The following is a 26,371-nucleotide window of genomic DNA, read 5'->3' as shown; positions in this document are numbered from 1 at the left end:
TAACTTAAAAACAAATTTTATAATTTCTCTTGTGTAAAAATGACTATACATTAAGTGGGAGTAACTTTTAGAAACTGAACAGAGAGAGAAAGAGCGATATCTAAACCTTATGTTAAAGGGATCTCTTTTCTCTATTGCTTCAAATGAGGTAACAATTACAACAAAAATAAACTATAAACCTCCATCCAGTTGTAATCCAAAAAAAAAAAAAAGAATAATAATTATGAACAGGGTGAAACTCAATCTCATTGTAGAAAATCTGTGAGAGAAGCTTGTATATCTTCCAATGTTCTTCCTTTAGTTTCGGGTACCATAGCGTAAATAAAGGCTACACCCGCACCACATACAGCAAAGAAGATCAAGAACGTTCCTGAAATATATTATACTTACAAAAATCAGATAATGGATCTTTTAATATTCGAGAGTTATAATGACCATATAGTATTTGTATGTGTTACCTGAAGCGTTCCATTCGAGCATGAAGTTGTAGGCGAAAGCTACAATCCAACCAAAGGACCAGTTGGCCAAAGTAACCAGAGTTCCAGCAGAAACTTTAACATTCATTGGGAATATCTGTAATATCAAAATGTAACTTTTTTAGTTATGAAAAAAAATTAAAAAAATGTTATACATGTGGGTTTTTGAGGAGTTAAAGATAATATATGTTGGTTTACCTCAGACATGATGATCCATGGTAAGCCTCCCATGCCTACGGCAAATGCAGAGATGAAACCCTATAATATATGATGTAAGAAGTCAGACCAATTTACACAAGAGCATTGCTTTTAGTATTCTTGATTTATTTTGAAAAAAATGAATTTCATACTTACCACTACACCAATACATGTGAAAATCGGAGTGAGTTCATCAAGTATGCCATATGACTGTCCAATAACGAGAAATAGCAAAAATAAGTATAACGAATAAATTCCGGAAACTGTAACCAAAGTTTGTAAAATCTCTTTTGATTATAAGAAATTTTTTTATGTTAATTACCCGAAAACCGAAGGTAAAACTGAGGAGCAAGCTGAAAAAGCACATTCCACCATTAGAAGCCTGTAATCATAAAAGATCATTCATCTGTTAGAAAAGAGATACTAAATTTCTTTGATACGTTTGATATTTGACCAAAAGAGATAAACATATTTACCAATAAAAGCGGCCTCCGTCCCATTTTCTCAACCAAAATCAAACCCAATAGAGCTTTTGGTATCTACAAAAACAGAACACATGAGCGTAAGTGTACTACTCCTTAGCAAGATTTTTTTACCGAAAAAATCAAAGTATATGTGCAAAGACATACCATGATCACTGCAAGAATCATTGAGCCAATACTGCTTGAAAATCCTGCCATGAGTAATTAAAAAAAAATTGTTACTCCAAATGAAGACAGTCCATTATCGCAACATGTGAAACAGAGTTTTTCTCTTTTTCTAGTTTACCTCCTTTGTCAAACACGCTACCGACATAATACATAAGTCCTGAGCTTCCAGAAAATTGTTGGAGAAGCATTAGTCCCACACCAATCTGAACAAAATGTCAAAACAAAAAAAAAAGAGTAAGTAACGGTACAAGAGATCAATCAACATTTTTTTGAGTCAAGACGTTTTAAAAATAAACTTACAACAACAGACGGAGCATATCTTCTCTGAAACAAATCCATAACCCGCGATTTTGGTCCTTCATCAAACAAAATCATTGTTTCCTAAATTCCAATGATTTGGTCATTACTCATTAGTTACGTTTTGTTTCAAACACAAAAAAAAATGTTAACAGAGAGATGTATGAAAAGTTGCAGTACTCTGATAGTGTTGGCTTCTTCAGAAATATCTGCATCTTCTCCACGGAGAAGTTGTAATGAAGCTTTACATTTTTTTTCGCGTCCCCATTTTCCCTATAAACCATTACAAACCATATTGAAACATCACTTTTTCTATAAACGATATCAAAACTTTTTTTAAAAAGGGTAAAACATACCAGTAGTCTAGGGGACTCTGGAATGAAGAACAAAGTCACAACTTGAAAAACACATGGAATGAGACCTGAGACAAAAAATCAATAAACTTCAAATCACTCTCTGGCTTGAGAAATTACATCAAAAAGAAGAAAAAGGCCATGAAAGCTTACCGATTAACGCCAATTTACGCCAATGAATAAAAGTTCCAATGACGTAGTATAAAGACAACCCACAACTCTGCATCAGCTGTAACGACGACGATTTAACAAATTTAAAGAATATTAGTATACTATATTATCTTTTTATGGTTAAATAAAATTATTTACTGGTTATTATTTAAAATACCTGATTAGCAAATACAAACGCTCCTCGAACATGTTTTGGTGTAATTTCTGCGATATAAACAGGTATCTGAATGCAACCGAGTTATTAACATAGAGTCAGTAAAAACCTAATAAACAAGAAAAATCTATACGTAGAGAGCTGAAAAAAAAAAAAAAAAAAAAGTAAAAGATTTATAATTACCACGTAGCTTAACAAACCAACTGCAAACCCTGTGGATAATCTTCCAACATCAAGCCACATGGAGTTCGGCGCGAATGCTACTGCAAGCCAGCCGAAAATGCAGAAAACTTGAGCAAACCACATTGTCTGTTCAAGAGATAAAATCATCATGAGTACATGATCTTCAAACATATGTAAATATCAAACTTAGTTAGGGTGTTTTATTTAAATAGAAAATTTACCCCTTTTCGACCCATGAGATCTGCGACCTTCCCGCTGAATATGGCACCAATCATTCCTCCAAAAGTCATGATAGAACCAAACATGGAGTACTGAAGTAGTAGAAAAACAGAGCAGTTTTAGACCAAAGTTGGCAAGATCAATGAAGGAAGAATCATATAAAAATGGTTGCATCTTACTTGTGCAACAGAGAGGCCTAAATCATTTTCGATCCCTGTCTGAGCAACTGATGAATAACCTGCCTGTAAAATACCAAAGAAAAAAGAACAAAATATTCTTATATCAGATTCAGCATACACATAAATAATTCACATAACTTTTGGATATAAGTATGTCGTTTTGATCATATCCAAGAAAGAGAAAAAGACAAAAAGATTTGAGAATTGATGAAGATGATGATGACTCACGGCACAACCGAAGCAGAAAGAACCACAAACAGAAACGAAAGTGCTGAAGAGCACAACAAGAGTGATACGACACTCGTTGATGTCGTTTTGGTTCTTCCTAAGTAACAAACCAGCTTCCAAGTTTCTTGAATTCTCCGACATCGTTATCTTTTACAAAGAAAAAATAAAACAGAGATAGTTTTGTTAAAAGGTTTTTAATGTTTGGAGTATTTGAGAAGAAGTGTTTTTGTTTGAAATATAGATATGCTTTTTTGCTTTATCTTGGGGGGTGTCCATTAGAGGACTGAGTTAAAAAGGCTCATATATATATATATATATATTCCTTGATTAATGGAGGAGGATGAGGAAAGCCAGAGGTCAGCTTCCCATCTTTTCTTTTGTGTCACGTTTCTCTTGGTTTTTTTTTTGGGGTTTTTAATCGAATTTAAAAAAAAAAACATATATACGTATTTGTTTTTTCAATTGCATATAACAATTCTATCGTAATTGTACTTTATTAATATCTTTATTTTGTTGGCCGACTAAGGCATATGATATTCGTTAAAGTGTATGTGATTCATCAACATCATCTTTGATCAAATTCTTTTTTTTTTTCTGTTTCTTTTTTTTTGATAGGGGTTAGTGGATGCTTAATGGTGCTTAGTTGTTTATTCCACTTTGGTAACTTTGAAGGTAGGTGGTGGTCCCTACACTGAATCAAAACCGTATTCGAGTGAAACTTGTAATTGTCTTCTAGATAGATACAACTTGTGAATCCGTTTTGATTGAGTTAACCGGTCTACTTAACTTGTTTGGGTTTGACTTTCGATACTAATTCTTGTAGTATATGATAAGTTAAAAACCTAATCATGAGAAATGTTATACTCTACTCTTATCTAATTTGTATCAGATAATATAGGATATCTTTATCTATTTTAATACCCGTAGAGCCAACTAGATAAGAGATATATGAAATATTACATACATATCTAAATAATTTTGATTGAACAATATTAGATACTAAAAATTTCGAATAAATGAATGGAGCCAAATATCTATAATTTTTATAAACCGGTCTACTAGATTGCATCTAAAGGTCTCGGTTTGCCTTTTGGTCTGTTGGTTTTGTTGGGTATATAATAAAACAAACCATAATTATTCTTTTTTGGGCTACATCAGTATGTCACTTCTACCGTTATCCAAATTTTATCTAGTAAATCAGGATTAGCTTAGCTGTATATAGTATCCGTGACCGTGAGGTTAGCCGAAGAAATAATTTGTCTTTTTCTTTTCTTCTCTTTTCCTTTTTTCTCATTGACCTTTTTCGTTTAGTCATTTCATTTGATTCCAAATGTTGTTCTAATTAGCTTTCTTTTTTCCGCAAACTTCTATTCAGGTTTGATTTAATAGACACATATATATGATTGATCCTAAATACTTAAATTACACGAATACTTAACACATTAATATCGGCTTAAAATTCATCTTAATATATCTCATTCATGTCGTCTTTAAATATTAAAAAATGTGATCTAAAACAGAAAAAAAAAACACACTAGATATTATAATTATACAAATAATGGATCAGGATAAATTATATATCCATAAATATATGAAATATGGATATGTAGAAATGTATTCATATATTTTTTTTTTCAGTTTTAGTATTGTTTAATTTGAAAATATAACATCAAAAGTGTCTGATGTACATTATATTATATATATATATATATATATATATATATATATATATATATATATATAAAACAGAATCGCAAGTACCACTTATTTTTGAATATCTAACTTTTTTTTATATACTCTGGTACAAAAATGTCAAAACCTTATATTGAAACTTAGATAGTATGAGATACTTGAATATTCTGGATAAGAGTAAAATATAATATTTTCTTACGTGAATAATCAGCTTACACATATACTCATATGTGGCTAATCAATTGATCACAAGTTCATTCTCATGAGTTGTCACACTTGCTATAGTTTCATGCAATAAATAAGCGTTGGTGGATGTTTGATGTTTACACAAAAAAAAAGAAAGCCGTGCACGTTAGCTGTTGCGTTAGAGTAATGACCCAAATCAACTCAACATTTCGTTGTAAGCAAATCCAGCAACTACTACATATTCAATTTAAAAATGTCTTATACGTTCACACTTCATATATTATGACCTTTTTTCAATATCTAATTTGATACCGACAGACTTTTTGGTTCTCATGGTCGAAATCATCAACAACATTTGAATTTTCTCCGGCTAAAAAGGTACTTATTGTCCTATACATCTCAATAAAGGAACATCAAATGCATTTTGGGTGTTAGCAAAATAAAATAATAAACACAATTTACAAATGGCTAAAGAATAGAGAGAGCGATATGTTCATTTAATTTTGTAGCCTTATTACAAATGATCCATGAGGCTCCGGCTAGACAGAACAACAACGTGAAGAAAGCAACGAATATCACCAAAATCAATAAATAAGCAACATTATTATTCGTCACTATAAGATTTCATGTTGCCGCATGTAGTGGTAACAGGTTGAACGCACGTTATAACAATGGTTGGTATATTGGGTGCAGTATTGCATCTGACGCTGAAACTGGCGGTGTTCATCTTTTTTCTTTTGTTTGTTTTTTTAGTTGTTCAAAGATTGGATATGACCATCAGACCCTAGGTTTAGTTGGCGGGAAAGTGCATTCAGCAGCGATTAGCTTATTAATTTTGAGAGGCGCTTACATGTGATGTGGTGGATCCGTTGATCCTCGAACTTCGTGTCTTTGCTTCACATGATCGTAACACTAACGTTTTTAAATGCATGTAACGATTTGGTGATGTCAAAAAAAAGAAACGCATGTAAGACACCTTTTTGAGAGGCGCTTACATGTGGATGTGGTGAATAACATGAAACACTTTTTTGGCCTCTGTATTCTTATGTATAGCTTGACAAAGAATGTGGTTGAAAGATTGATAGAGATGCATGTAATTTTAATAAATATCATCATATCTTAATTATTAAAATCATAGTACATACCAATGCGTTTGAATATATATCAAGTGAATACTTAAATAATGGGTCAATAAACGAAAAACTCTCTTAATCATGACTTTCTTCTATACACTTTCTACAAAAAAAGAAAAAAAAAACATCTTTTAACACTATTGAATAGTTTTATAACTTTGTGAGTAAGGTCATTTTCTTGTTATCTCCCGTCACCGCATCCAGTCCACCTTGCTTGGTTTCCGTATGACTACTAGTGCCCCTCTTCATTATTAAACAAAAAAAAAGAAGGTTAAAAAAATAGATAAAAGTTCACTTTTACCATAGCTTTAAACTTTTGATTAGCATTTTTGAACTTCTTATTAAGCTCCTAATTAAATACAGACTCGAAATTGTAATCAGATTGATAATCAAATCAACACATGCTCAGAGATGTATTAATTGACTTGTATTTTGTTTCTCTTTGGTGTTAAACTAAAAAACAAGAGAAAAAGGTGATGTTGGGACAAAAAAGTTAGTCACATCTTTAATTAATTATCATAAAAGGTTGGGATTCTTTAATGTTTAATCTCCCTTTAAATGACTCATTTAAGATCTGCAAGTTTTTAGTCCGTTAGATCCATGTAACGAATAAAGTTGGCACTCCAATAATAAACTGTGACCAAAAAGAATTATAAATAATACTAAAGAGGTGCCAAGAAAATAAGAAATGTGACCAAAAAGAATAATTCAATTATTAGTTTTGTTATAAATTTCTTTGTTCTTTTCGGAGTGAATTGGACTATTTTTACCTCCTACGAGTTGCCTTCGTTCGTACACTAGTACCAGTGTCTTTCTTTAGATTCGATCTATTTTCATATATATTAAGACATATTTTTGGCAATTGGATTTTTTTTTAGCTGCTGACAATATGACTTTTAAATTAGTGTGGATTTGGAATTGGGAAATCTTAACCAACATTGGATAGAAATTTCATGGTATTTGGAGAATAAACGGTTCTTTAACTCGTTAAAACAACTACTAGAACAAAAACAGTCTGTAAATTTTGAACATTGTTAATCCAAGAATAAAATATAATTTCAAAGGTAGCCTTTAAAAAAAGAAAAGTGGTACTTTAAAAAGAAGAATTGCTAGTTAAATTTAAATAAATAAAAATTCCTGTCATACAAATAAATAACTGTTTTTTTTTTTTTTTTTTTGAAGCATGAATTATTCTATGATGTTCAAAGTTGGAATGAATAGCGCCAAGAATGTCTCGAGAATGGGAAGAGATTTGGTTGTTCGTTTGTATCGAGATTCGAGATAGATACACTCATACACTTGATAGGATAAATCCAGGAGGAAATATATATTTACTTGAAAATAATTGGTTATATCGGTATGATCCGGTACAATCCGAAATCTACTAAACTCGAAAGTAGTCCAACCGATTTAACCCAAAATTCTCAAAGGATCGTGAGAGAATCAAAACTTCCTTGGACTAAGTATAATAATACCAGCAATATTGGTATTATTAGGTGTATCAGTGTATGCCATAGTACTAACTAAACCAAACATTTTTTTTAATGAAATGCAATGTGATCATGCCCATACCTTTTTGTGTGAATGTGGTTGTTTTAAAGAATATTCTTATTGGATAGGTAATTTCTAAATCGATATGAAATTATAAATTCTAAAAATCAAACACATGAATTTTGAAATAATATGTTTTATCATTGGATTTGAATCCTTCTATTTTATACTTTCAAATTCATTTAATATATAATGTGGATTTTAAAATCCAAAAACAAATCATTAAATGAATAACATGAGATTTTAACAAGTATTTGTAAATCATAAAACCAATAATACATAATTTTAATAAGTATTTTAAAATCAATGATTGAATAACAAATTATTTTTGTTTGGATTTCCAAATCCATTAAAATTATAGAACCAATAACCCCTATCGAAAATAATGTCAAAAATGTAAACATCTTATGTGTTTTATTTAATCTCATGGATCAGAACAAATTCTGCACATAGAATGGTATACGATCTGGAGTAATCTCACTCTTTTTATATAGTGGATAGATTTAGGGTTTGTGAAGAAAAGCTTGAAGGCCCAACAAACGAGCCCGAGAAAACTAAAATTTACCCTTTTTTGTCATCTGAAATATACAAACAAACCAATTAAGCATAAAAAATTTCTCATAGTCAAAGTTTTTTTAGATAAATAACTGACTTTTAAAAACTAAAAAAAAAACCAGAAACTAGAAATAAACTTATTATACAATTCGCAGGACAGTTTTCTACGTCCCAAAATACAACTGGTAGAAAATTCGGAGCATCCATTGTTTAGGGTTTAAGAGATTTTTGGGACAAATGGCAGCTTAACTTTTATAACGCTTACCTTTTTTATATAGTAGGGTTTGTGAAGAAAGGCTTGAAGGTCCAACAACAACAAACGAGCCCGAGAAAACTAAAACTTACCTTTTTTTTGTCATCTGAATTATACAAACAAATCAATTAATCGTAAAATTTTTCTCATAGTCAAAGTGTTTTTAGATAAAAAAACTTACTTTTAAAAACTAAAAATACCAGAAACTAGAAATAAATTAAAAGAAACATATAAATACACTAAGTTTCCTCCAAATCTATCATAATGGTACTCAATATTCTGTTTAGAAAACATAAATAACATTTGTATATGAATAGCATGATTGTATTTGTATCATACCAAAAAGAACAAAGAAAAAAAAACATCTTTGTGTCTGTGTATGTATATAACTGGTATATTTGAATAAATTAATAGAACCATATCAATATACCATTGATAGCCTAAATTTTAATATGATGATGATGAGTTTAATAATGTCCAAAATGAAAACATCTTCTGTGTTTTATTTAATATTACGATTTTTCTTTTCTCCAAATATGATGAGTTAAATTGATCTGAACTACGATTTTGTTGGAAGTGTGCAACTATGGTGTAAAATATGAAATGAACTATATCTCAAATCTATTCATATACAAATGTATATGAAAACAACTTACCTAATTAGAATGAACTATATAAAAAGGGAAATAGTTCTGTTTATATGTGAATTATACAAACAAACCAATTAATCACAAACAAACCAGCCGGTGCTATGGCACACATAGCACATGTCTAGATGACCCGGGCCTGGTCTGTTTATATGTGACTTATTTTGTAAAATATGAAAACAACTTTACAACTTACAAGCATGGGAATATTACAGAAGTGACATAGAGTGTTTAAACAAGTGGAGCTTGAGATGGAAAATATAATAGTATTTGTTATAGGATATAAAAGTGAGTCGATTACTCATTTGTTTAATTGGAATAGCATCGTGGTACATTGGATCCGTTCTCTCTCGCCTTCAGATGTCCAATATGCGGTAGATATACAATAACTTATTCCACGACACGAGGTTGTCTACACATTCATATCGTGTTCTCTCGCCGTCATAAGATAGAATAATAAATGAGCTTTGATGTTTTAGAAAAGAATAATTAACGAGTTTACTTGTTAATAATTTCAATAGTTCACGTTTTTAGTATGATGATTAGCGTACCTACCTACAAGAGCACGACTTCGATCTATAGTTGAGTTAGGTTAGGATATTTAATTTGGTTGATGAATACTATCTATGATACTGATAATTTTAACTGTGAAAGTTTTCGAAGCACGAAAAACCAGGTGCCGAGAGAATCTCACTTTTAACCTGCATTGGATTTTAAGTCCGAAAAAATTAAGAGTTAAGAGTAACTTGTCCAAAAAAATTAGTTAAGAAAGACAGTAGTAATTAGTAAAGCGTTATTTTCAATGTTATATAAGCTGCTGACTGATCAATCCATGAGAAGTTAGATTTTGTTAATTGTTTTATTTATTATAATTAGTTACTTTTGCTTAGAAAAGTTTATGTTACTATCACCACATCACTTTTCGTTTAAGAAATCGAAAAAGGAATAACTGGCGGTAGAACCGGTCATAAGCCAAAAGAAAGTTTGGGGTTAGGTTAGCTCTACAAATATTAGGGTCAACATGGAGCGACTTGATTGATAAACCGACCAATTTAAAAAAAAAAATTGCTACTGCAGAATGCAGCAGGTATATGATTATGCCTGTAGTAGGGAATGGCGAAAATGTTTGAAACTCATTATGAACTTGTGAGGACATAACAAAGGATAGGAATGGTATCTTCAATAATGTCAAGATGGGGACTAGGACCACCAATATGGGCATATTCTAGCTTTCTTTCTCTTTGCCTTTAGACGAAGTTGCTCTTAATTTATGCTTAGATTAGAAAACGCAAAACCAATACATAAAATAACTTACCTAATTGGAATTAATTTGATTTCGTGTTGATCGACACTCAAGTATGAAATTGGACAGCCATGCCAGTTGCTGAGCATTAAACTCATATCATGTCCAGAAGGAATATTTTATGATGTTTCGTATTTTACTATGAAGAACTGTAGCTAGGTTGGCAACATTCTTGCATTAGCGTTTGTTTCATGTTGGATTATTATTAGTAACTTACATGATAAATTATACATTCATAATTTTTTTTTTTTTTTAAATAAAATGTAAAATTTATTCGAAAAAATATTTGTTTACAACAGAGTGCAGCGTTTGTATATGAAATCTGTGATTCAAAAAAGTTTAAAAAAGATTTGTGTTAAAAAAAACTAATAGTATTGTGAGTGCTTGTCTTCATCTTGAAGCGAGCCAGACTAGTAGAAGATCGTTACATTCATAATTTCATATCATGTTCTTTTGTCGTCTTTCGTATTCTGAATATTCCTTCAATTAATTTTTATTTACTTATAATATTAGAAGATAGAATGAGTTTATTATTTTTATTTCAATAGTTCACGTTTTTAGTATGATGAACAGCGTACCTACCAATATGCACGACTTCGATCCATTTATTTAAGTTAGATTAGGCTTTTAAATTTGGGTGGTAAATTCCAACTATGGTGGTAGTATGGTTAATGGTACTGATCGAATTTATTAATTGGTACCAAAATTATAAATCAAGATTTGATAAATTTGAAATACATGTGTTCGACTGCCACACATATCAGAAAAATGATAAATGGCATTGTAGACAATGAAGCATAACTAACTATAACCTAGTGAATAAAAGAATTCTACAACGGTGAAGGTTTTCAAACTCATGACATCGAGTGCGGAAGTATTATAAAACGTAACCTTAAAACGAGGAAGACAAGTGAATCCATGGGAACTTTTTTTATTGTCACGTCACTTTATATTGAGTTAAAGAGTAAACTAGTAGATTGATCGATAAACAAGCAACATTAACCAATGACAACTAGTTTTAAAAGGATTTTGTCTATTTGCGCTCATGATTATGTAGTAGGGAATAACGAGAAATGTGAGGACATGATAGGATAGGAATGGCCAGAGCTCATGTATGTTGAGATCTAGGGACTCTGACCACCCAAAAGGAGATTTTTTTGCTTTCTTTGGAAAAGGTGAAAAACTCTTATCACTTAGACTACTATGTTTCTTGTCTATTGCTTTGATTTATGTTCAGATTAGTAAACGCAGAGCCAAAACCTTAATTGAGTACTCAACAGGAATCATTCTATTTCGTATTCTCCTATGGATTTGACACCCTAGTATATCGCACTGCAGTTGTAGAACATTAAAAACTTATTATAACTAGATCATGTCCGCAACCAAGACTAAAGACTAAATGGATAACAAACATATCATTTCATGTATCAAGATTAGGGGTTGGCAAGTAACGAACCTATCAACAAGTTTCTCATTCTTCAACAGAAAACCAAACACATATCACAGAACCAAAGCCACTAGTAAAGTAGAAACATGGTTGTGTGGGCTAAAGTTTCCCGGTTCAGAAGAAACTGATCTGGACCTGCTATATTGTGATAGTCAATCGGTCAAAGTAGTCAAACCATACCCTAAATGTGTCACAGGAAGTGAATCTAAAGAATACGCTACATCAAGAACTAGCCCCATATATGTACCGGAAGCCTAAAGAGGTTAGTACCAAAAAAACAAAAACAAAAAAGGGCTTATCTACTGTTACTACAGACAGATTGTGTTAGTGATGCATCCTATCGCTATGAACCGCGTGTTACAATCTCTAAGTCATCAGATATCACCATGTCTCAGGAGGCATTGACCAAAACGACCCTGACAACCCAAGACCCTCGGCCACCGGCTATGAATTTGTCCCAGCTTGTGTTTCGTTAGTACCAACGGGATAGCTAAATGCTTGACTCTCATTAGTTACATTATGAGCTGTTGATCGAGGCGGAGGAAGCGTTTGAGCTTGTGCTTGAACTGGCCGCGTAGGTCGAATGATCATATGGTCATATTCCGTACCAGGTTCTATGCTGCCTCGCATCCGGCTCGGTTGGCGCCAATTTGCAGTGCTAGCAGGAGGCAAATTTATGAACTCTCGTGATGATAACTGTCCCGTTGCACCACCAGGATTATGTCTTTGGTCGTTGGTCCCTCCGTAATTGACAGATGAAGTTTGGAGATGTGTAATGGAAGATGGCATGGGTCTTAGCATGGGTCTTTGGTCGTTGGTCCTTCCGTAGTTGACAGGTAAAGTTTGGAGATTTGTAACGGAAGATGGCATCGGTCTTAGCATGGGTCTTTGGTCGGAGGTCCCTCCGTAGTTGACAGGTAAAGTTTGGATATGTGACATGGAAGATGGAATCGTTCTTTGGTCGGCGGTCACTCCGTAGTTGACAGGTAAAGTTTGGAGATGTGTAATGGAAGACGGCATCGACCTTTGGTGGACGTTCCCTCCGTAGCTGACAGGTAAAGTATGGCTATGTGTAATGGAAGATGGCATTGGTCTTCTGTGGGAGTTCCCTCCGTAGTTAAGTAATGATTGGATGTATGTAATGGAATGTGGCATCGGTGGCATCGATCTTTGGTAAGCGTTCCCTCCGTAGTTGACAGGTAAAGTTTGAGGATGTGCAATGTAAGATGGAATTGGTCTATGCTGTGCAGGGGACTGGCTCAAATTCTGCATACAGATAAGAACAAAAAATCTTCAGAGTTAATTAAACAAGCAAGGAATTCATGGATAGGAGAGACTAGAGATCGGAATCCTTGCAGGCCCAAATGGTGATTAAGATCAGGTACATGTTCTAACTCTCCTAGACCAAAACAAATCTAACGCAGATGAAAACTGTAACATGTTATAACCGATCCTTTTGAATTGCTCATAATTTCTGCTATAAGTTGTTGGATTGCACTAGTTGGCATGTGTAAGTCGATAAAATTACATTGTAATGTAGCTTCACCAGATTTTTACGAGAGCAAACAAAGAACAACAGTAGGGTAATAAATAACAAACCTGCATTGCATAATGATGCTGCGACAGAGGCGCGGATGGCAATTGAGTCTGATTAATGCCACGTCCATGGATGAGGTTCCATCTCTCCATCAAATCAGAGGTTCTTCCTACACAATTTTCAAGGGGCATAACATGTGAGCCTTGAAACTGAGAAGACTGAGCAACCGGCATTGATGTGTCAAAGTTTGACGCATTAGTAGCTAATCTATCTTGTGGAGATGAGGATGGTAAGAATTGTTGCCCATCAAACGCATTCAAAGATTCTGGCAATTGTGGCAGTGTGTTGATTGACGCAGACGAGTGGTTAAGCATAGTATAATCTGTAGTAGGCTCATGTGCGTTATATGACGGAGCCTGAATCTCAGATAAACAAAGATTCTGTTCATGGACTTGCGTGCCACTGGATGTTTCCATTTCATTCTCATCTCTAGGAAGATGCAAAACAGTAGGCCCCAAGTTGATGAAACTATTTGGATCTCCATGGTCATGAGTGGTTTCAGGTACTAGTTCCACGTCCTCATCGTTCTCTGTTACAACCGTCCATGATCCATCAGCAGTGATAACCACATCAGCAGCGCTACTTCCCACCTCTTCTAGAATCTGTGGATATTAAACAAGATTGTTTATTCGGTGTAGGATGTAAAAAGATTTATCACTAAGAAACAACAATAAGATGCCTACCTTTTTAAGTTTTTGATCTACACGGATGTCAGTATAGCAAACAGACTGATTGCAATGCGGGCAGCGCCATGATGGTCGTCTCAAATTCATGTTGACATAATTCCAAAAGTCAAAACACTACAGCAGAAAGTAACATATCAAAATAGAGATAAGGAGTAAACCAGAGCTTTGAATGTTACGTTTTCATGAAATAATTATTCTCACGATGATTTAAACAATGGAAAAACAAGAACAATCCTATCATTACTTGTGCTTAACAGAAATGCATCACCTGAAGATGTTTACAGACATGACCCTTCACAGGAAGTTTGATACGCGTTCGGCTGTTATAATGGTGATAATTAAATCTTAATAGGTTGAGGTAACTGTGAAAGCAACTTCTTAAGATATAAAGCTACAGAGGAAAAACATCTCCGGATACCTGATAGGACAACTGAGAGATATCCTTGATGGCCCCTCAATTATGTCACAATCTACAGAAAATTTGGAAAAGACAAACAATGGTTGATCTGGATAAGTGCTCTAGGAATACAATTATACGAATGGATACAACTAAATGATTTGATGACTCATATGTGGAAAATGCAATTAACGTTAAGCAGATACTTTCTACTCCTAGTGACTAAATACTTTTGGATATACCTGAATTTGATTCAATGACTTCAGGATGAACGTAATCTTTAAGCAACGGTTTGTCTGGCAGCGGTATGACATCGATAAAAGCAATAGCAATTAAGTAACTACCTATAAAAAATGTGTAACAATCCATTATTACTGAAAAAAAGGAGAGAAAATTAAAGTGATTAAGAATCTTCATTGAACAAAAACCTCCAAAACAGCCTATTGCTTGTAGAAGATTTGCCCCAGCGTTGACCAGGGCAGTAACATCCGTCGGAAGCTGCGGCCCTGACTCCTGAAAAGAAATGACAACGACAATTACTTGCATCATAGTAAGTACTTCTAAACCATATCCGAGAAATAAACAAAATGCACAAACCATTGAGATGTTAACTCTCTTGTCAACGCCCTTTCCATTCAACAAAAAGCTGTAATTTTCATATGTAAATCAATATGGTTAAAATACAAAAACTGCTCACAAACATCCGGCAGAAAAAGGAAAGCAATCAAACCACACCTGACTTTTTGTGGATGTACAATACAATTAGACTTGCTGATGTCTTCAGTCCGGACAACAAATAATCCCTGAAGAGCAAGCAAGATTCTGTTATAAACCTAACTATTAAGCATAATTAGCAGTACATAAAACAAAGATTTAAAACTATAAAATGCTGAAGTGCCACGACAAGCAAAGCTGAATAGTAACCTTTGAAAGTACATTCATTCATTCTTCTTACCTAATTGCATATATGCAGGAGAAACCACATATGCACAATACTATATGAAAGCATATTCAAAAAGCGACACAAAATCTGGTACCAAGGCTAGCACAGTAACAAAAAGGCACTCATAACCAAAATTACAATACATACTACTTTCTGTTTAAGAGAATGTGGCATCTTCTTTGAAATATGGAAATCCTTCACCAATATCTTTGATTCTGGCTGCCAAGAGAAACAAAGCTAACTAAAGCACACATTAGAAAGAAAAAAAAAGTGCTAGGAGTTGAATAATAAATAAAGTCACCTTCGCCTCACAAGAAAGAACAATATGCCCCAGCTTCACACATGGATAGAACCTATAGACAGAACAGAAGTAGATTCAAAAGAAACCAACATTTTGATATTAGTTACCAAGTTTTCTTTATAGTAGCAGACTGGTACCCTTAGTGATTTGAAATAACTGAATGAACACACATGAGGAGCTGTCAAATACTCAATCCTCATAAGCTAAAAGTATCATAAGAAAATAGAAGCCTACTTCTCTATAACCTCCGAAATTAGACTGACGGGACTATCTACATTAGGAGTGACAATTTCAGGACTGCTGAAACTATTCCACATCTGAACAAGAAGAAAAACACATCATTACTAACAGAATCCTGATTATTCTCGAAACAGAAATTTCGGCTGGAACGAAACATACCAAGTCTATGATATCCAACAGTTGTTGAGTCTCTGTCTGTGGGAACCATCCAAGCTGACAAGCACTCTGTGAGAGAAACACAAATACACCTCAGCTACGTAACCATTAACCCAAATCAACAAACTTGTATGAGATTCTGCCACAAAGTTTCCTAAATTCAAACTCTTTATCTCTTTCTTTTTACCTTAGCTGAGATCATCAGCGTCATTACCACCGCCCTCGTTTGAAGATCATCACATATACGATGGCACACCTACACCATATAACACAACAGAAACAAAAGTACTACTATGAGCATACAAACCCCCAAAAGGAAGAAGCACCTTGAAAAAAAATCAAAACTTTTTAGAGAAGCACATACATAATTGAGGACTAAAGCCAGGTCTTGAACATTCCCTGGAACTTCATTTTTCCCAACAGCTGCATCGATTTCACTGCATTCCACCAAAAGCCAAAAAAAAAAAAAAAATTGGAAAAAATATCTCAGTGAAACTGGGAAACCCAGAAATGCAGATTTTAGGGTTTAAAACATAAGATGGGTTTTTAAGTAAATGAGATAATTACTTAGCGAGAGTGATGCAGAAAGCTTGAAACTCCTTGGTGCTGAGTTCAGAACGAAACCCAAACCTAAAAGACAGTAATTAGAAACAAGATTGTTTTTTTTATAAACATAATCATTTATTTAGTAAGTATTTAACAATTATTTTACTTTGGTCGATACATAAACTAAACAAGAAAAATCAAAGAGTCAAATGATAGAGACTCACATTGAAAAATAATAGTATATACAAAGAAAACAAAAAAAGGAAATACCCAGAAGTCGCCGGAATCACCATTGAATCTTGGAGATACTTCACCTTCTTCGAGAAGTCTCCGGGGGTCGTGTGTTATAATGATTCTCTAAACCGACACAACACGGCCGCTAGAGGGAGTAGTGGTAGTAGCTTATGCCAATTTATACTTAGCAGTTTACTCCCTCGTTGTTTTTTTTAATTTTACAGCGCGGTCCTCATACTTTTGAAAGTTACTACTGAATACCCTACTAGTTCTTTCTAGGCCTAAGGCCTTGAATGTTTACTAGATTTTAAATAGTTTTTGGATTCTGATTCTTTGAAAATCTATTTTTTTATCATTCAAGATTTTCAAAAAATAGATTTTTTGAATTTAGAGAAACTAGTTTTTGGGTGGTTTCTTGCAATTTCAAAGAGAAACTAAAAATCATAATTTGTAGTTTTTGTAAAAAATAATTATTTTCAACGAGAACATTTTTAATTTTTGAATTTTTAATTTTTTATTTATTAATTTTAAATTCAATAACAAAAACTAAAAATTAAGAAATCAAAAACCAAAATTCAAAATCTAAAATCTAAAAACCAAAAACCATCTAAAAACTAATTACCATTTATGGCCTTAATGTATATGTCAGCTTTTATATATATAGTCATAAATTCTGGAAACCGAACGTTAATCTACCATTAATTACCCAGTCACTGTTGACGGTTCATTTACCTTCCTTTATTTTCCTATGTATGTGTGATGATGTGTCACTCTAATTTAAGATTTAGAAGAGCTCACTAATCACAGTTTTTAATATTTAGACCTGTCAAACGACCAACGAGTGCAACGATTTATCCGCTAAATGCGCCCGTAATCATTCCTCCTAATGTCATTACCTTAAGTGAAGAAAAAAAAAAAAGTACACTGACTAAAATAGACATAGACCATTCAAACCGAGGTTACTGGTCTGGTTTATTTAACCGGTTTGAAATTTTCCCTATATATCTATATATACATTTTTGGAGACATTTATCAAATAAATTATGAAATTCACACTTATTTACATGTATGTTATTGACATTAAATATTTTTAATTTTAATTTATAAAATAAATTTTAAAACCAAGATTTTGTGCATAACAAAAATTCCTAAAATATATTTTTAATCAATCAACAACTAATTACAATATCTCATTAAATATATGTTTTGTAAAATTCCTAAATATTTCCTAAAATATCTCCTTAATTCATTACAATATTTAATGCTAACAATAAAAATATATGTGCAAATCCCAAATTAATATTTACGTCAATACATATTTGTCCGTTTTTTTGTCAACAAAAAAATCAGCTCAAACGAGCCAATTAAAGGGTATTTGTCCGTTTTATCTGCAAAAAAAAAAAAATGATCATATTTCATAACTTATTTCTGAATCATATGTAAACAATACTATATTTTTTTTGCATTTTTCGTTATTTGGATTTTGAAAAACGTTCATGTTATACTTAAGCAAAGAAGAAAAATTGTATTTGGATATCTAGCGGGATGGGTTTGGGTATTAATATAAATTGAAAATTATTTCATTGACTGTTAGTAAATCATCAGTTCATCTATATTAACATTTTTGAAGTACATTTTACGTTATGCCCTTTTAGTTTTACTTATTAAAATTTTTATTTTCAACATTAACCCCTCAAAAATTTCCATAAATAGTATCACGACAGATTTTGTTTCCTAAATCTATATTAATATTTTTGAAGTACATTTGGTGTTTTACCCTTGAAGTTATATGTATTTAAAAACTTATTTACAAATTTAATCCCTAAAAACTTTCCAAAAATAATATCATTTCAGATTTTGTTTCCTAAATATTTTACATTTCATTCCAACCAAAAATAAAAAACAGCAATCAAGATTATATAGAGACATAAACTATGATATATTTTCCATTTTATTTTCCAAACCTGTGAGTTTTGATTTTTAACGTAAAAAGAACTTCTAATTATTTAAATATTATAATTAATATATATATATATATATAAATTTAATAAAATTTAAATTATTATGAATATGTAAAATTAAAAAAATTTAAAATACTATATAATGTGGTTATAAATAGAACATGTTGTGCTAGCACGGGTTAAATATGTGCTAGCACGGGTTAAATCCTCATTTTATTATTTGCCACACTATAAATATTATAATATCTGACATATAAAATCAATTTATTTACCTAAGATTGTGTAAAATAATTAATTCATTAGGAAAAATGTGACTTAATCACATCATATAAATGACTTATTATGTATTTAGATCCCTTATTTTTTGTTATAATAATTAAAAATCGAAATAGAATCTCAAACACTAAACAAAACAAACTAAATATAATAAAAATGGTCATATATTACAGGTTAAAAAATTAATATAAACATTTAGTCGCACAAGCGACCGGAAAATTAGATTATTTCTCTATTTATAAAAGATCCAATATTTAACAAACAAATAGAATATAAAATACAAATAATAATAAAACTATATGCACGCGGTGTACCGCGGGTTAAAATCTAGTTATTTTGTTAAGACCATCGACATTTGAATATTAGGCATATCTAATTAAGTTTATTAAATTACGATTATGTAATAAACAAACAGTACTACGGTATACCACATGTTATATTCTGAGTTTAACAATTTAAACCGGTAAACCTAAATTTTTAAACCGGTAAACCTAAATAATATATAGATATAAGGGATATATATTTAAAATTTACAAAATATTAGTTAGAATTATAATTAATCTATTAAAAATTATATTTTTATTTTACTTTTAAAAATATAGTTCCGCGATGTATCGCGGGTTAAAACCTAGTAAGTGGTGTAATTGGATTGAAGAATACATGTGGATATTACATGATCTGCCACGTATAGTCCCACTTCTTCCATAATCTTCGATTTAGTTTATATAATAATGCACAAAATTAGGCCAAAATAATAACGATATATCTACACTCAAACTGGTAATTTAATGATAAGAATATATATTGTAAGATTACCAAAAAAAACAAAAATCAAATTTTGATCAGTGAGGATATATATCTGAAATGCAGACAATGCATTCCGCTTCGATTTATGAATGTTGGCCTAATGATGTTTGAATGTCTTCGAGTGTTCTGCCTTTAGTTTCAGGTACTATAGTCCATACAAATATGGCTGATACTAGAGAAACTCCAGAAAATATGTAATATGTTCCTGAAACACCAATAAACCAAAATATCTCCATATAATTATCAATTTAAAGATTGACACATATATTATAATAATTAAAGCAATCTTTTGTTAAGTTAAGTTTGTAATGTTTAAAAAAAAAATAAAAAAATGTCAAATTGATGGGATAGAATTTTACCGAAAGCACTCCATTGCATCATGAAATTGAAACTAAAAATGACAATCCAACTGAAAAACCAGTTAGAGACTGTTACGAGGCTACCAGCCGTGACTTTGACATTCACCGGAAATACCTTTCATATTAAACGAATACATTAAGAAATTTTAAATTCCAAAATAAAGTAAATTAACTGTTTGTACTTTAAAAGAAAAGTAAACAAATACCTCAGACATGATTACCCATGGTAGTCCACCTAGACCAATGCCAAAGGATAAGACATAACCCTGGTACATACATATATTAATCAGACTTTGCTGTTTAACCAAGTACAGTCTATGAATTTAACCAGATCAATAAATGTAAACCGGTTGGCCCATTGGCATTTTACGTACCACTAAACCGACCATTAACATAGGGGAACAAAACTCCTGAAAATCACCGTGCTTCTGCGTGTAGTGAAAACATAATATTTATATTTTTAGTGTATAAAAACTAAAAGACCATTGAAGTTAGAGCGATCAAAATGGTAAAGAAGACTCAACCTGAAGATAGTAAGAAAGACCAATGAAAAATGAAGATATGCACAGACCGATAGATGAGCTCTACAAAAACATAACAAAAATTCAAACTCCCAAACTATAATTTTTATCCAATTATGAAAATGAATACTATATCGAAGATAATGGAATGATTACAATCAGAAGTGGTCGGCGTCCACATCGGTCGACGGCGAACATGACAATTAAAGATTGCGGTACCTACAAATAAATAAATAAATGTATTTTAATTGTATACATATATAAATACATGATGATTAAATAAATAAAGTTTTGTTTTTACCAAAATAACAGCAAGGATGGATGTTCCTATGTTGCTTGGAAAACCTAATAATAACGCAAGACAATAAAATTTAGAAACAAAAACATGAGATGGTATTACTATTGATAAATCAAGTGTGACCTGCCCTTGAAAAGTTAATTATGGTTTACCGGCTGTGACAAAAATACGAGCTGCATAAGCGCTTATCGCGGAACTCCCGCAAAATTGTTGCGAAAGCATTAGTCCCAATCCAATCTAACCATTTTCAACGAAGTCAATAAACCCAAACAAATAAGTTAATTACTTTTCATATTTTTTTTTCATCAAACAAGCTAAATATATAGTACACAATTTTCTTCAGGAGATTTTCATCAATAGGTCACAAAATTAGGTAAGAGCACGGTCTCTTCTAGCTTATTATATGCATAAATAGATGATTGGTATTAGATGAGACTTACGATCAACGGATGTGCGTTTTTCATTTTGAACAAATCTTTTACTCCACTTTGAGATTCTCTTCTAGAGGTTTCCACTGTTTCCTGTTTCACATAGAAATTGAACAAAAGAACATAAGAACTTAACCAAAATATGCATGTATATGTAGCAAGGCATACGAAAAAAAACAAATCATTACTCTGATTTCAGCTGCTTCTTCAAGAAGATCACTATTTTCTCCCCTTAGTCTCTTCAAAGTAACTTCAAGCTCTCGATCTCGACCATACATCGCCTAAGATGAACATTAACCGTACTTATATTTAGTAGTACGTATTCCCTATAAAATACATTGAAATTAAAAGAAAAGGCAACGGTAAGTGTTTGAGATTACCAGCCATCTAGGTGATTCAGGAATAAAAACTAAGCATATCATTTGGATACCACATGGGATTGCACCTAGTCATAGAGTAAAAAAAAAACATAAATAAGTTTAGTAATGTGATTTAAGTATAATCATTATTTTGATTTTGAGATATAGTTCATTTTGAGAAAAAAGTTAGTTACTTAAAAGAGCTAATGTTCGCCAATGGAAAAAGTTCCCGATGAGGAACATGAGTGAAATCCCAAAACTTTGTAGCAACTACAAATTCAAACCAAAGATAAATAGTTATAGTTAAATATCGAGATTTTGAAACTATCAACTATCAGATAATATGTTTTTTTTTCCTTACTTGATTAGAAAAAGAGAATCCTCCGCGAATTTTTTGGGGTGTAATTTCTGCTATATACACAGGCACCTGTATCCAACAAAATGGTGAACAAAACGACATTGACCAACCAACACTCTTATACTATGAAATAACTAAAAATTACTCCCTCTGTATTACAAAATATGATTTTCTAAGATTTTTACAAAAATTAAGAAAATAATTAATGTTTAGTTATAATTTTTTTTAGTAACATATTTTTTATAATTATTAACCAATAATAATTCATCAAAATTTTAAATTCTCAATTACCACATAACTAATGAGACCAACACCAAATCCCAAGAAGCTGCGTCCAATATTTAGCAGCATTTTATCCTTGAAATAATCACGCAACAAATCAAAACTAAATAAAAACTTCTGAAAACATAAATGTTTGACCATAATTAAACAAACCTGTGCAAACGCTATAGCGAGCCAACCAAAGAGGCAGAAAACATCCGAGATCCACATCGTCTGAGATCAAAAGAGATGAACAAATTAAACGTGCATATTACGTCACATTGGAAGATTCCAAAAAAAAAGAACTACATACATGTAAAAACAAAAGGAGTTGATACAACATTATTAAATACGAAACAAAAATTAAATAAATACCTGTCGACGACCAATAAGTGCAGCGATTTTCCCGCTAAACGCGGCCGTAATCATTCCACCGAATGTCATTATCGAAGTGAAAAATGAATACTGACCAAAACAGATTTGACCATACAATCCAATTAATAAAAACTACGTACTTGAAAAAAAAAAAAGGCATGTAACAAATAAAAAAAATACTACAAAAACAATTAAGTTGGACTTATTTCGGTATGCTATTCAAATCTTGGTTTGCTATTCCGGATTATTTACAAGAGAACCCTTTTTTTTTTGGTTATTTAATTCCCATTGAACGTCAATTTTTATTATATTAAAACAAATACCTCCACGATTTTCATTTTTTTACTCTATGAGATTACTAACGTAAAAAGTAAATAAAAATAGAAAAGTTGATAGTGAGCACACACACACCATGGACTTACATCTGTAACGGAAAGTCCCAGTTCTTCCATGATTTCGGATTGAGCAGGGGACGAATATGACATCTTCCAGTTATGACATGATTATTTTCACAATATTAGGCCACAATTACAAATATGTATACTTTAAAGTTAATCACATAAGTATATATTCCAATTAGCAAATGGAGTAGGAGACGAAGAAAATTTAAGTTGCACAATTTACCAAAAATAAAAAGCAGAGTGGGATCAGAAAACTAATATCCGATCTTGAGATATGTTAATTGAGAGATACATGTCCATGAGGAACACATAATATGAATATAAACTGGAAATGAAAGTAAAAAAAGGAAGAAAACTCACAGCGCAGCCATAAACGAAGGATCCAGTGACAGCGACAGAGGTACTGAGAAGAAGACCAGAAGTGATGGAAGAAGAGGTTCTTGCTTCTTCTTCTTTATTCACCAGAGGGCTTTTGAGACTCCCAGATTCCATCTCCTTCTCCTGTTATTTTTTTCTTTTACTCAGTACTTTAATGGTCTTCGAACTTTAATTTGGTAATGGCTCATCATTGGTCATTTCCATGTGAACAACTGTTAGCATAATGTATTCGTCCGGAGATATTTTGATTCAACTACTACTATTTTATACTACTAGTTTTTTTCCTTTGGTGGTCGGCTATATATATATATATATTTAATAGAGTTTATATCATCATATTATATAAGATAAAATAGTAGCTACTATTAGAGGTTTCATCATGTAGTATTCAAAGGTCATCATAACATGTCCTCTAGAAATGGAGAAGCAGACGAGACACTTTGATCTTCACGGAATATGTAATAAAAACAGAGCTCGAGGTAAGATGAAACATGAAGAAGAGCAGACTTGTCAGTTGATCCGATGTGCAAGCTAAGACACCATTGCTTTGAAATCAACAACAGGCACCCAATGCAGACACGATTGCAGAGAAAGGTCTGCTCACCTGTACTATTCATAGTTAAGATATACTTGATCTGTCAACAGAAGGAATAAGATTCTTACCAATGGATCGGTGCATAGCTGCATAGGCAATGTACAGTCGGGGAGAGTATCGGCCAGTTACAATGCACAAAAGCACGTGCATCGGTTAATGAAGGTAAAATTCATTAAGCTTAAAAATTCACAAGCGAGGTTTCTTATTATCTTTATATACAAACTTAATTAACCGAGATTAACCCACTAATTTCTCACTAACAGCCTCTAAACAGCTTATTAAACCTCTAATGGGTTTGTGTAAAATACAAATGAGCATAATGGTTGGTTACTACTTACTCGTGTATTTTTTTTACCTAAACTCTAGTATCCACAGATTAGTGGACTAAAATGTATAGAATAATTTATTGAGGTAGTAAAATGGGAAAGATGTCAATAGTTGAGGGGTTTGCATAAAAAATTCACTTTTACATATAAACAGATGTACGGACCAAAAACCCACACAGTTTAAAAGGCTACGATGTGCCACGCTGGCGATCCGCGTGATTACCTGATCAACCAATGAGAGTTAATCATTGACGCCTATAAATAAAGAAGAAGAACAAAGCCCTAAAAGCCCACTCAATTTCTTCCAATCACACTGTACACTTCGATATCTGCAAAATCTCTTCAAATCTAAAATCGTTGTTTAGTTCGAAGAAGATGAGTACAACAGGCGCAGGAAGCGGAACAACCAAAGGTGGGAGAGGTAAGCCCAAAGCAACCAAATCCGTCTCCCGTTCATCTAAAGCCGGTCTTCAATTCCCCGTCGGAAGAATCGCCAGATTCCTTAAAGCCGGTAAATACGCCGAGCGTGTCGGTGCCGGTGCTCCGGTCTATCTCTCCGCCGTTCTCGAATACCTCGCCGCTGAGGTATTTTAATTAAATCCCTATCTTTCGATTCCGAATCTGGTGGTTTCACATCTGAATCGGTTGTACTGATTCGATTGAGATTTTGGTGATTGGGGTAGGTGTTGGAGCTCGCTGGAAACGCAGCGAGGGATAACAAGAAGACGCGAATTGTACCAAGACACATACAGCTTGCGGTGAGAAACGATGAGGAGCTTAGTAAGCTATTGGGAAGTGTGACGATTGCGAATGGTGGAGTTTTGCCTAATATTCATCAGAACCTTTTGCCTTCAAAGGTTGGTAAGAACAAAGGAGATATTGGATCTGCTTCTCAGGAGTTCTGAGTTTCTCTCTTCCTTCTTCTTTTGTACCTTTCTTAGTTCAGTTTCTGTTGTTTGCTTTGAACGTGTAAAATAGATTTGGTTTAAATGCTTTTTTTTAAGTATTAAGGCTTTTGGAGATATATGTTTAATTACTGAATGTGTATTCGGATCATGATGGATGGATCAATGGGACTGAAGTAAAAAGCAATATATCTTCGCAGAAACATTTGCAAAGTCTGAATACAAAAAAGGCATACATGTTTTTATATGTTCGAGGAACGTATTCAGTTTCATTAGACTCTCATTTTACTAATTCACCCACTCAAGTAAAACCCATTAGAATGATCGAATTGACTTTTTAACTGAGATTGCAGACCCCAAATCTCATAATAGACCTGTCTTGGTTCGCGTCTCTGTTTAATGCCAGAAAATTTGCAGTGCAAACTGAGTTATGCAGTGACATCCATTTGGATTTTGATCACCTTTGACTTCAGATCTAAAAAATTCGACTATTTTACATTCGACCATTAACATGTTATACTGTTAAAGCAAATTCAAGTTTTTTTTTCTTTTGGGTCAAAAAGCAAATTCAAGTTAATACCTAATTTCAAATGTTACTTCTTCAAACTATGGAGATTATTATCGTCATTACCACTATGGAGATTATTATCGTCATTACCTATTTGCATTACCAATGGGGATGTAGCTCAAATGGTAGAGCGCTCGCTTTGCATGCGAGAGGCACGGGGTTCGATCCCCCGCATCTCCAATTTGTTGTTTTCTTTATCTAATTTTTTTTTTTTTTTTTT

General features: G+C 32.5%; 4 protein-coding genes, 1 long non-coding RNA gene and 1 other non-coding gene across 12 annotated transcripts; 3 read left to right on the top strand and 3 right to left on the bottom strand.

Annotated features, from left to right (window-relative positions):
- Window positions 1-3,669, bottom strand: LOC104743188 (sugar transporter ESL1). The gene is made up of 17 exons (XM_087484312.1): window positions 3,109-3,669; window positions 2,881-2,943; window positions 2,704-2,793; window positions 2,483-2,608; window positions 2,303-2,368; window positions 2,128-2,203; window positions 1,978-2,042; window positions 1,802-1,894; window positions 1,625-1,705; window positions 1,443-1,527; window positions 1,304-1,347; window positions 1,151-1,213; window positions 997-1,056; window positions 831-884; window positions 675-734; window positions 459-573; window positions 1-370 (listed from the first exon to the last, which is right to left on the bottom strand). Exons 1-17 carry the CDS (start codon window positions 3,247-3,249, stop codon window positions 246-248), a joined length of 1,407 nt encoding a protein of 468 aa, XP_087340438.1. The 5' UTR covers window positions 3,250-3,669; the 3' UTR covers window positions 1-245.
- Window positions 3,670-5,254: 1,585 nt separating this feature from the next.
- Window positions 5,255-6,118, top strand: LOC109128887 (uncharacterized). Its single transcript, XR_002035168.2, has 2 exons — window positions 5,255-5,364; window positions 5,740-6,118. It is a non-coding gene; the product is annotated as an uncharacterized LOC109128887 (long non-coding RNA).
- A 5,852-nt stretch (window positions 6,119-11,970) lies between these two features.
- On the bottom strand, window positions 11,971-17,140 carry LOC104739483 (E4 SUMO-protein ligase PIAL1). Of its 6 annotated transcripts, none has more exons than XR_015580243.1 (17): window positions 17,012-17,140; window positions 16,763-16,825; window positions 16,560-16,632; window positions 16,383-16,451; window positions 16,199-16,264; window positions 16,034-16,116; window positions 15,800-15,851; window positions 15,646-15,717; window positions 15,291-15,358; window positions 15,153-15,201; window positions 14,984-15,068; window positions 14,798-14,895; window positions 14,577-14,628; window positions 14,427-14,478; window positions 14,156-14,272; window positions 13,475-14,074; window positions 11,971-13,141 (listed from the first exon to the last, which is right to left on the bottom strand). XR_015580243.1 is itself a non-coding variant. In XM_019236031.2 (17 exons), the coding sequence occupies exons 1-17, from the start codon at window positions 17,032-17,034 to the stop codon at window positions 12,320-12,322; spliced, it is 2,448 nt and encodes an 815-aa protein (XP_019091576.2). In that variant the 5' UTR covers window positions 17,035-17,140; the 3' UTR covers window positions 11,971-12,319. The 6 variants fall into 6 exon arrangements, 5 of the variants coding, with proteins under 5 accessions (XP_019091576.2, XP_087341092.1, XP_019091575.2 ...); XM_019236031.2 differs by having other exon boundaries at window positions 14,798-14,899; XM_087484966.1 differs by having other exon boundaries at window positions 14,798-14,899; window positions 15,937-16,116; window positions 17,012-17,127.
- Window positions 17,141-19,912: 2,772 nt separating this feature from the next.
- Window positions 19,913-23,994, bottom strand: LOC104739482 (sugar transporter ERD6-like 1). 2 transcript variants are annotated; one of them, XM_010459855.3, is made up of 18 exons: window positions 23,740-23,994; window positions 23,401-23,463; window positions 22,979-23,068; window positions 22,778-22,837; window positions 22,634-22,699; window positions 22,346-22,411; window positions 22,179-22,254; window positions 22,006-22,070; window positions 21,814-21,906; window positions 21,638-21,718; window positions 21,350-21,434; window positions 21,201-21,244; window positions 21,056-21,118; window positions 20,903-20,962; window positions 20,753-20,806; window positions 20,585-20,644; window positions 20,379-20,493; window positions 19,913-20,224 (listed from the first exon to the last, which is right to left on the bottom strand). In XM_010459855.3, the coding sequence occupies exons 1-18, from the start codon at window positions 23,869-23,871 to the stop codon at window positions 20,103-20,105; spliced, it is 1,395 nt and encodes a 464-aa protein (XP_010458157.2). In that variant the 5' UTR covers window positions 23,872-23,994; the 3' UTR covers window positions 19,913-20,102. The 2 variants fall into 2 exon arrangements, with proteins under 2 accessions (XP_010458157.2, XP_010458159.2); XM_010459857.3 differs by lacking the exon at window positions 22,634-22,699 and having other exon boundaries at window positions 23,740-23,982.
- A 916-nt stretch (window positions 23,995-24,910) lies between these two features.
- LOC104739481 (putative histone H2AXa) lies at window positions 24,911-25,786 on the top strand. Its single transcript, XM_010459854.3, has 2 exons — window positions 24,911-25,263; window positions 25,362-25,786. The coding sequence occupies exons 1-2, from the start codon at window positions 25,054-25,056 to the stop codon at window positions 25,581-25,583; spliced, it is 432 nt and encodes a 143-aa protein (XP_010458156.1). The 5' UTR covers window positions 24,911-25,053; the 3' UTR covers window positions 25,584-25,786.
- Window positions 25,787-26,258: 472 nt separating this feature from the next.
- On the top strand, window positions 26,259-26,331 carry TRNAA-UGC (transfer RNA alanine (anticodon UGC)). The gene has a single exon. It is a non-coding gene; the product is annotated as a tRNA-Ala (tRNA).
- The last annotated feature ends 40 nt before the right edge of the window (window positions 26,332-26,371 follow it).

Source organism: Camelina sativa, chromosome 14, assembly GCF_030686135.1.
Source record: "Camelina sativa cultivar CO46 ecotype springtype chromosome 14, ASM3068613v1".
NCBI lineage: Eukaryota > Viridiplantae > Streptophyta > Magnoliopsida > Brassicales > Brassicaceae > Camelina > Camelina sativa.
This window is presented reverse-complemented; position numbering and strand designations above follow the sequence as displayed.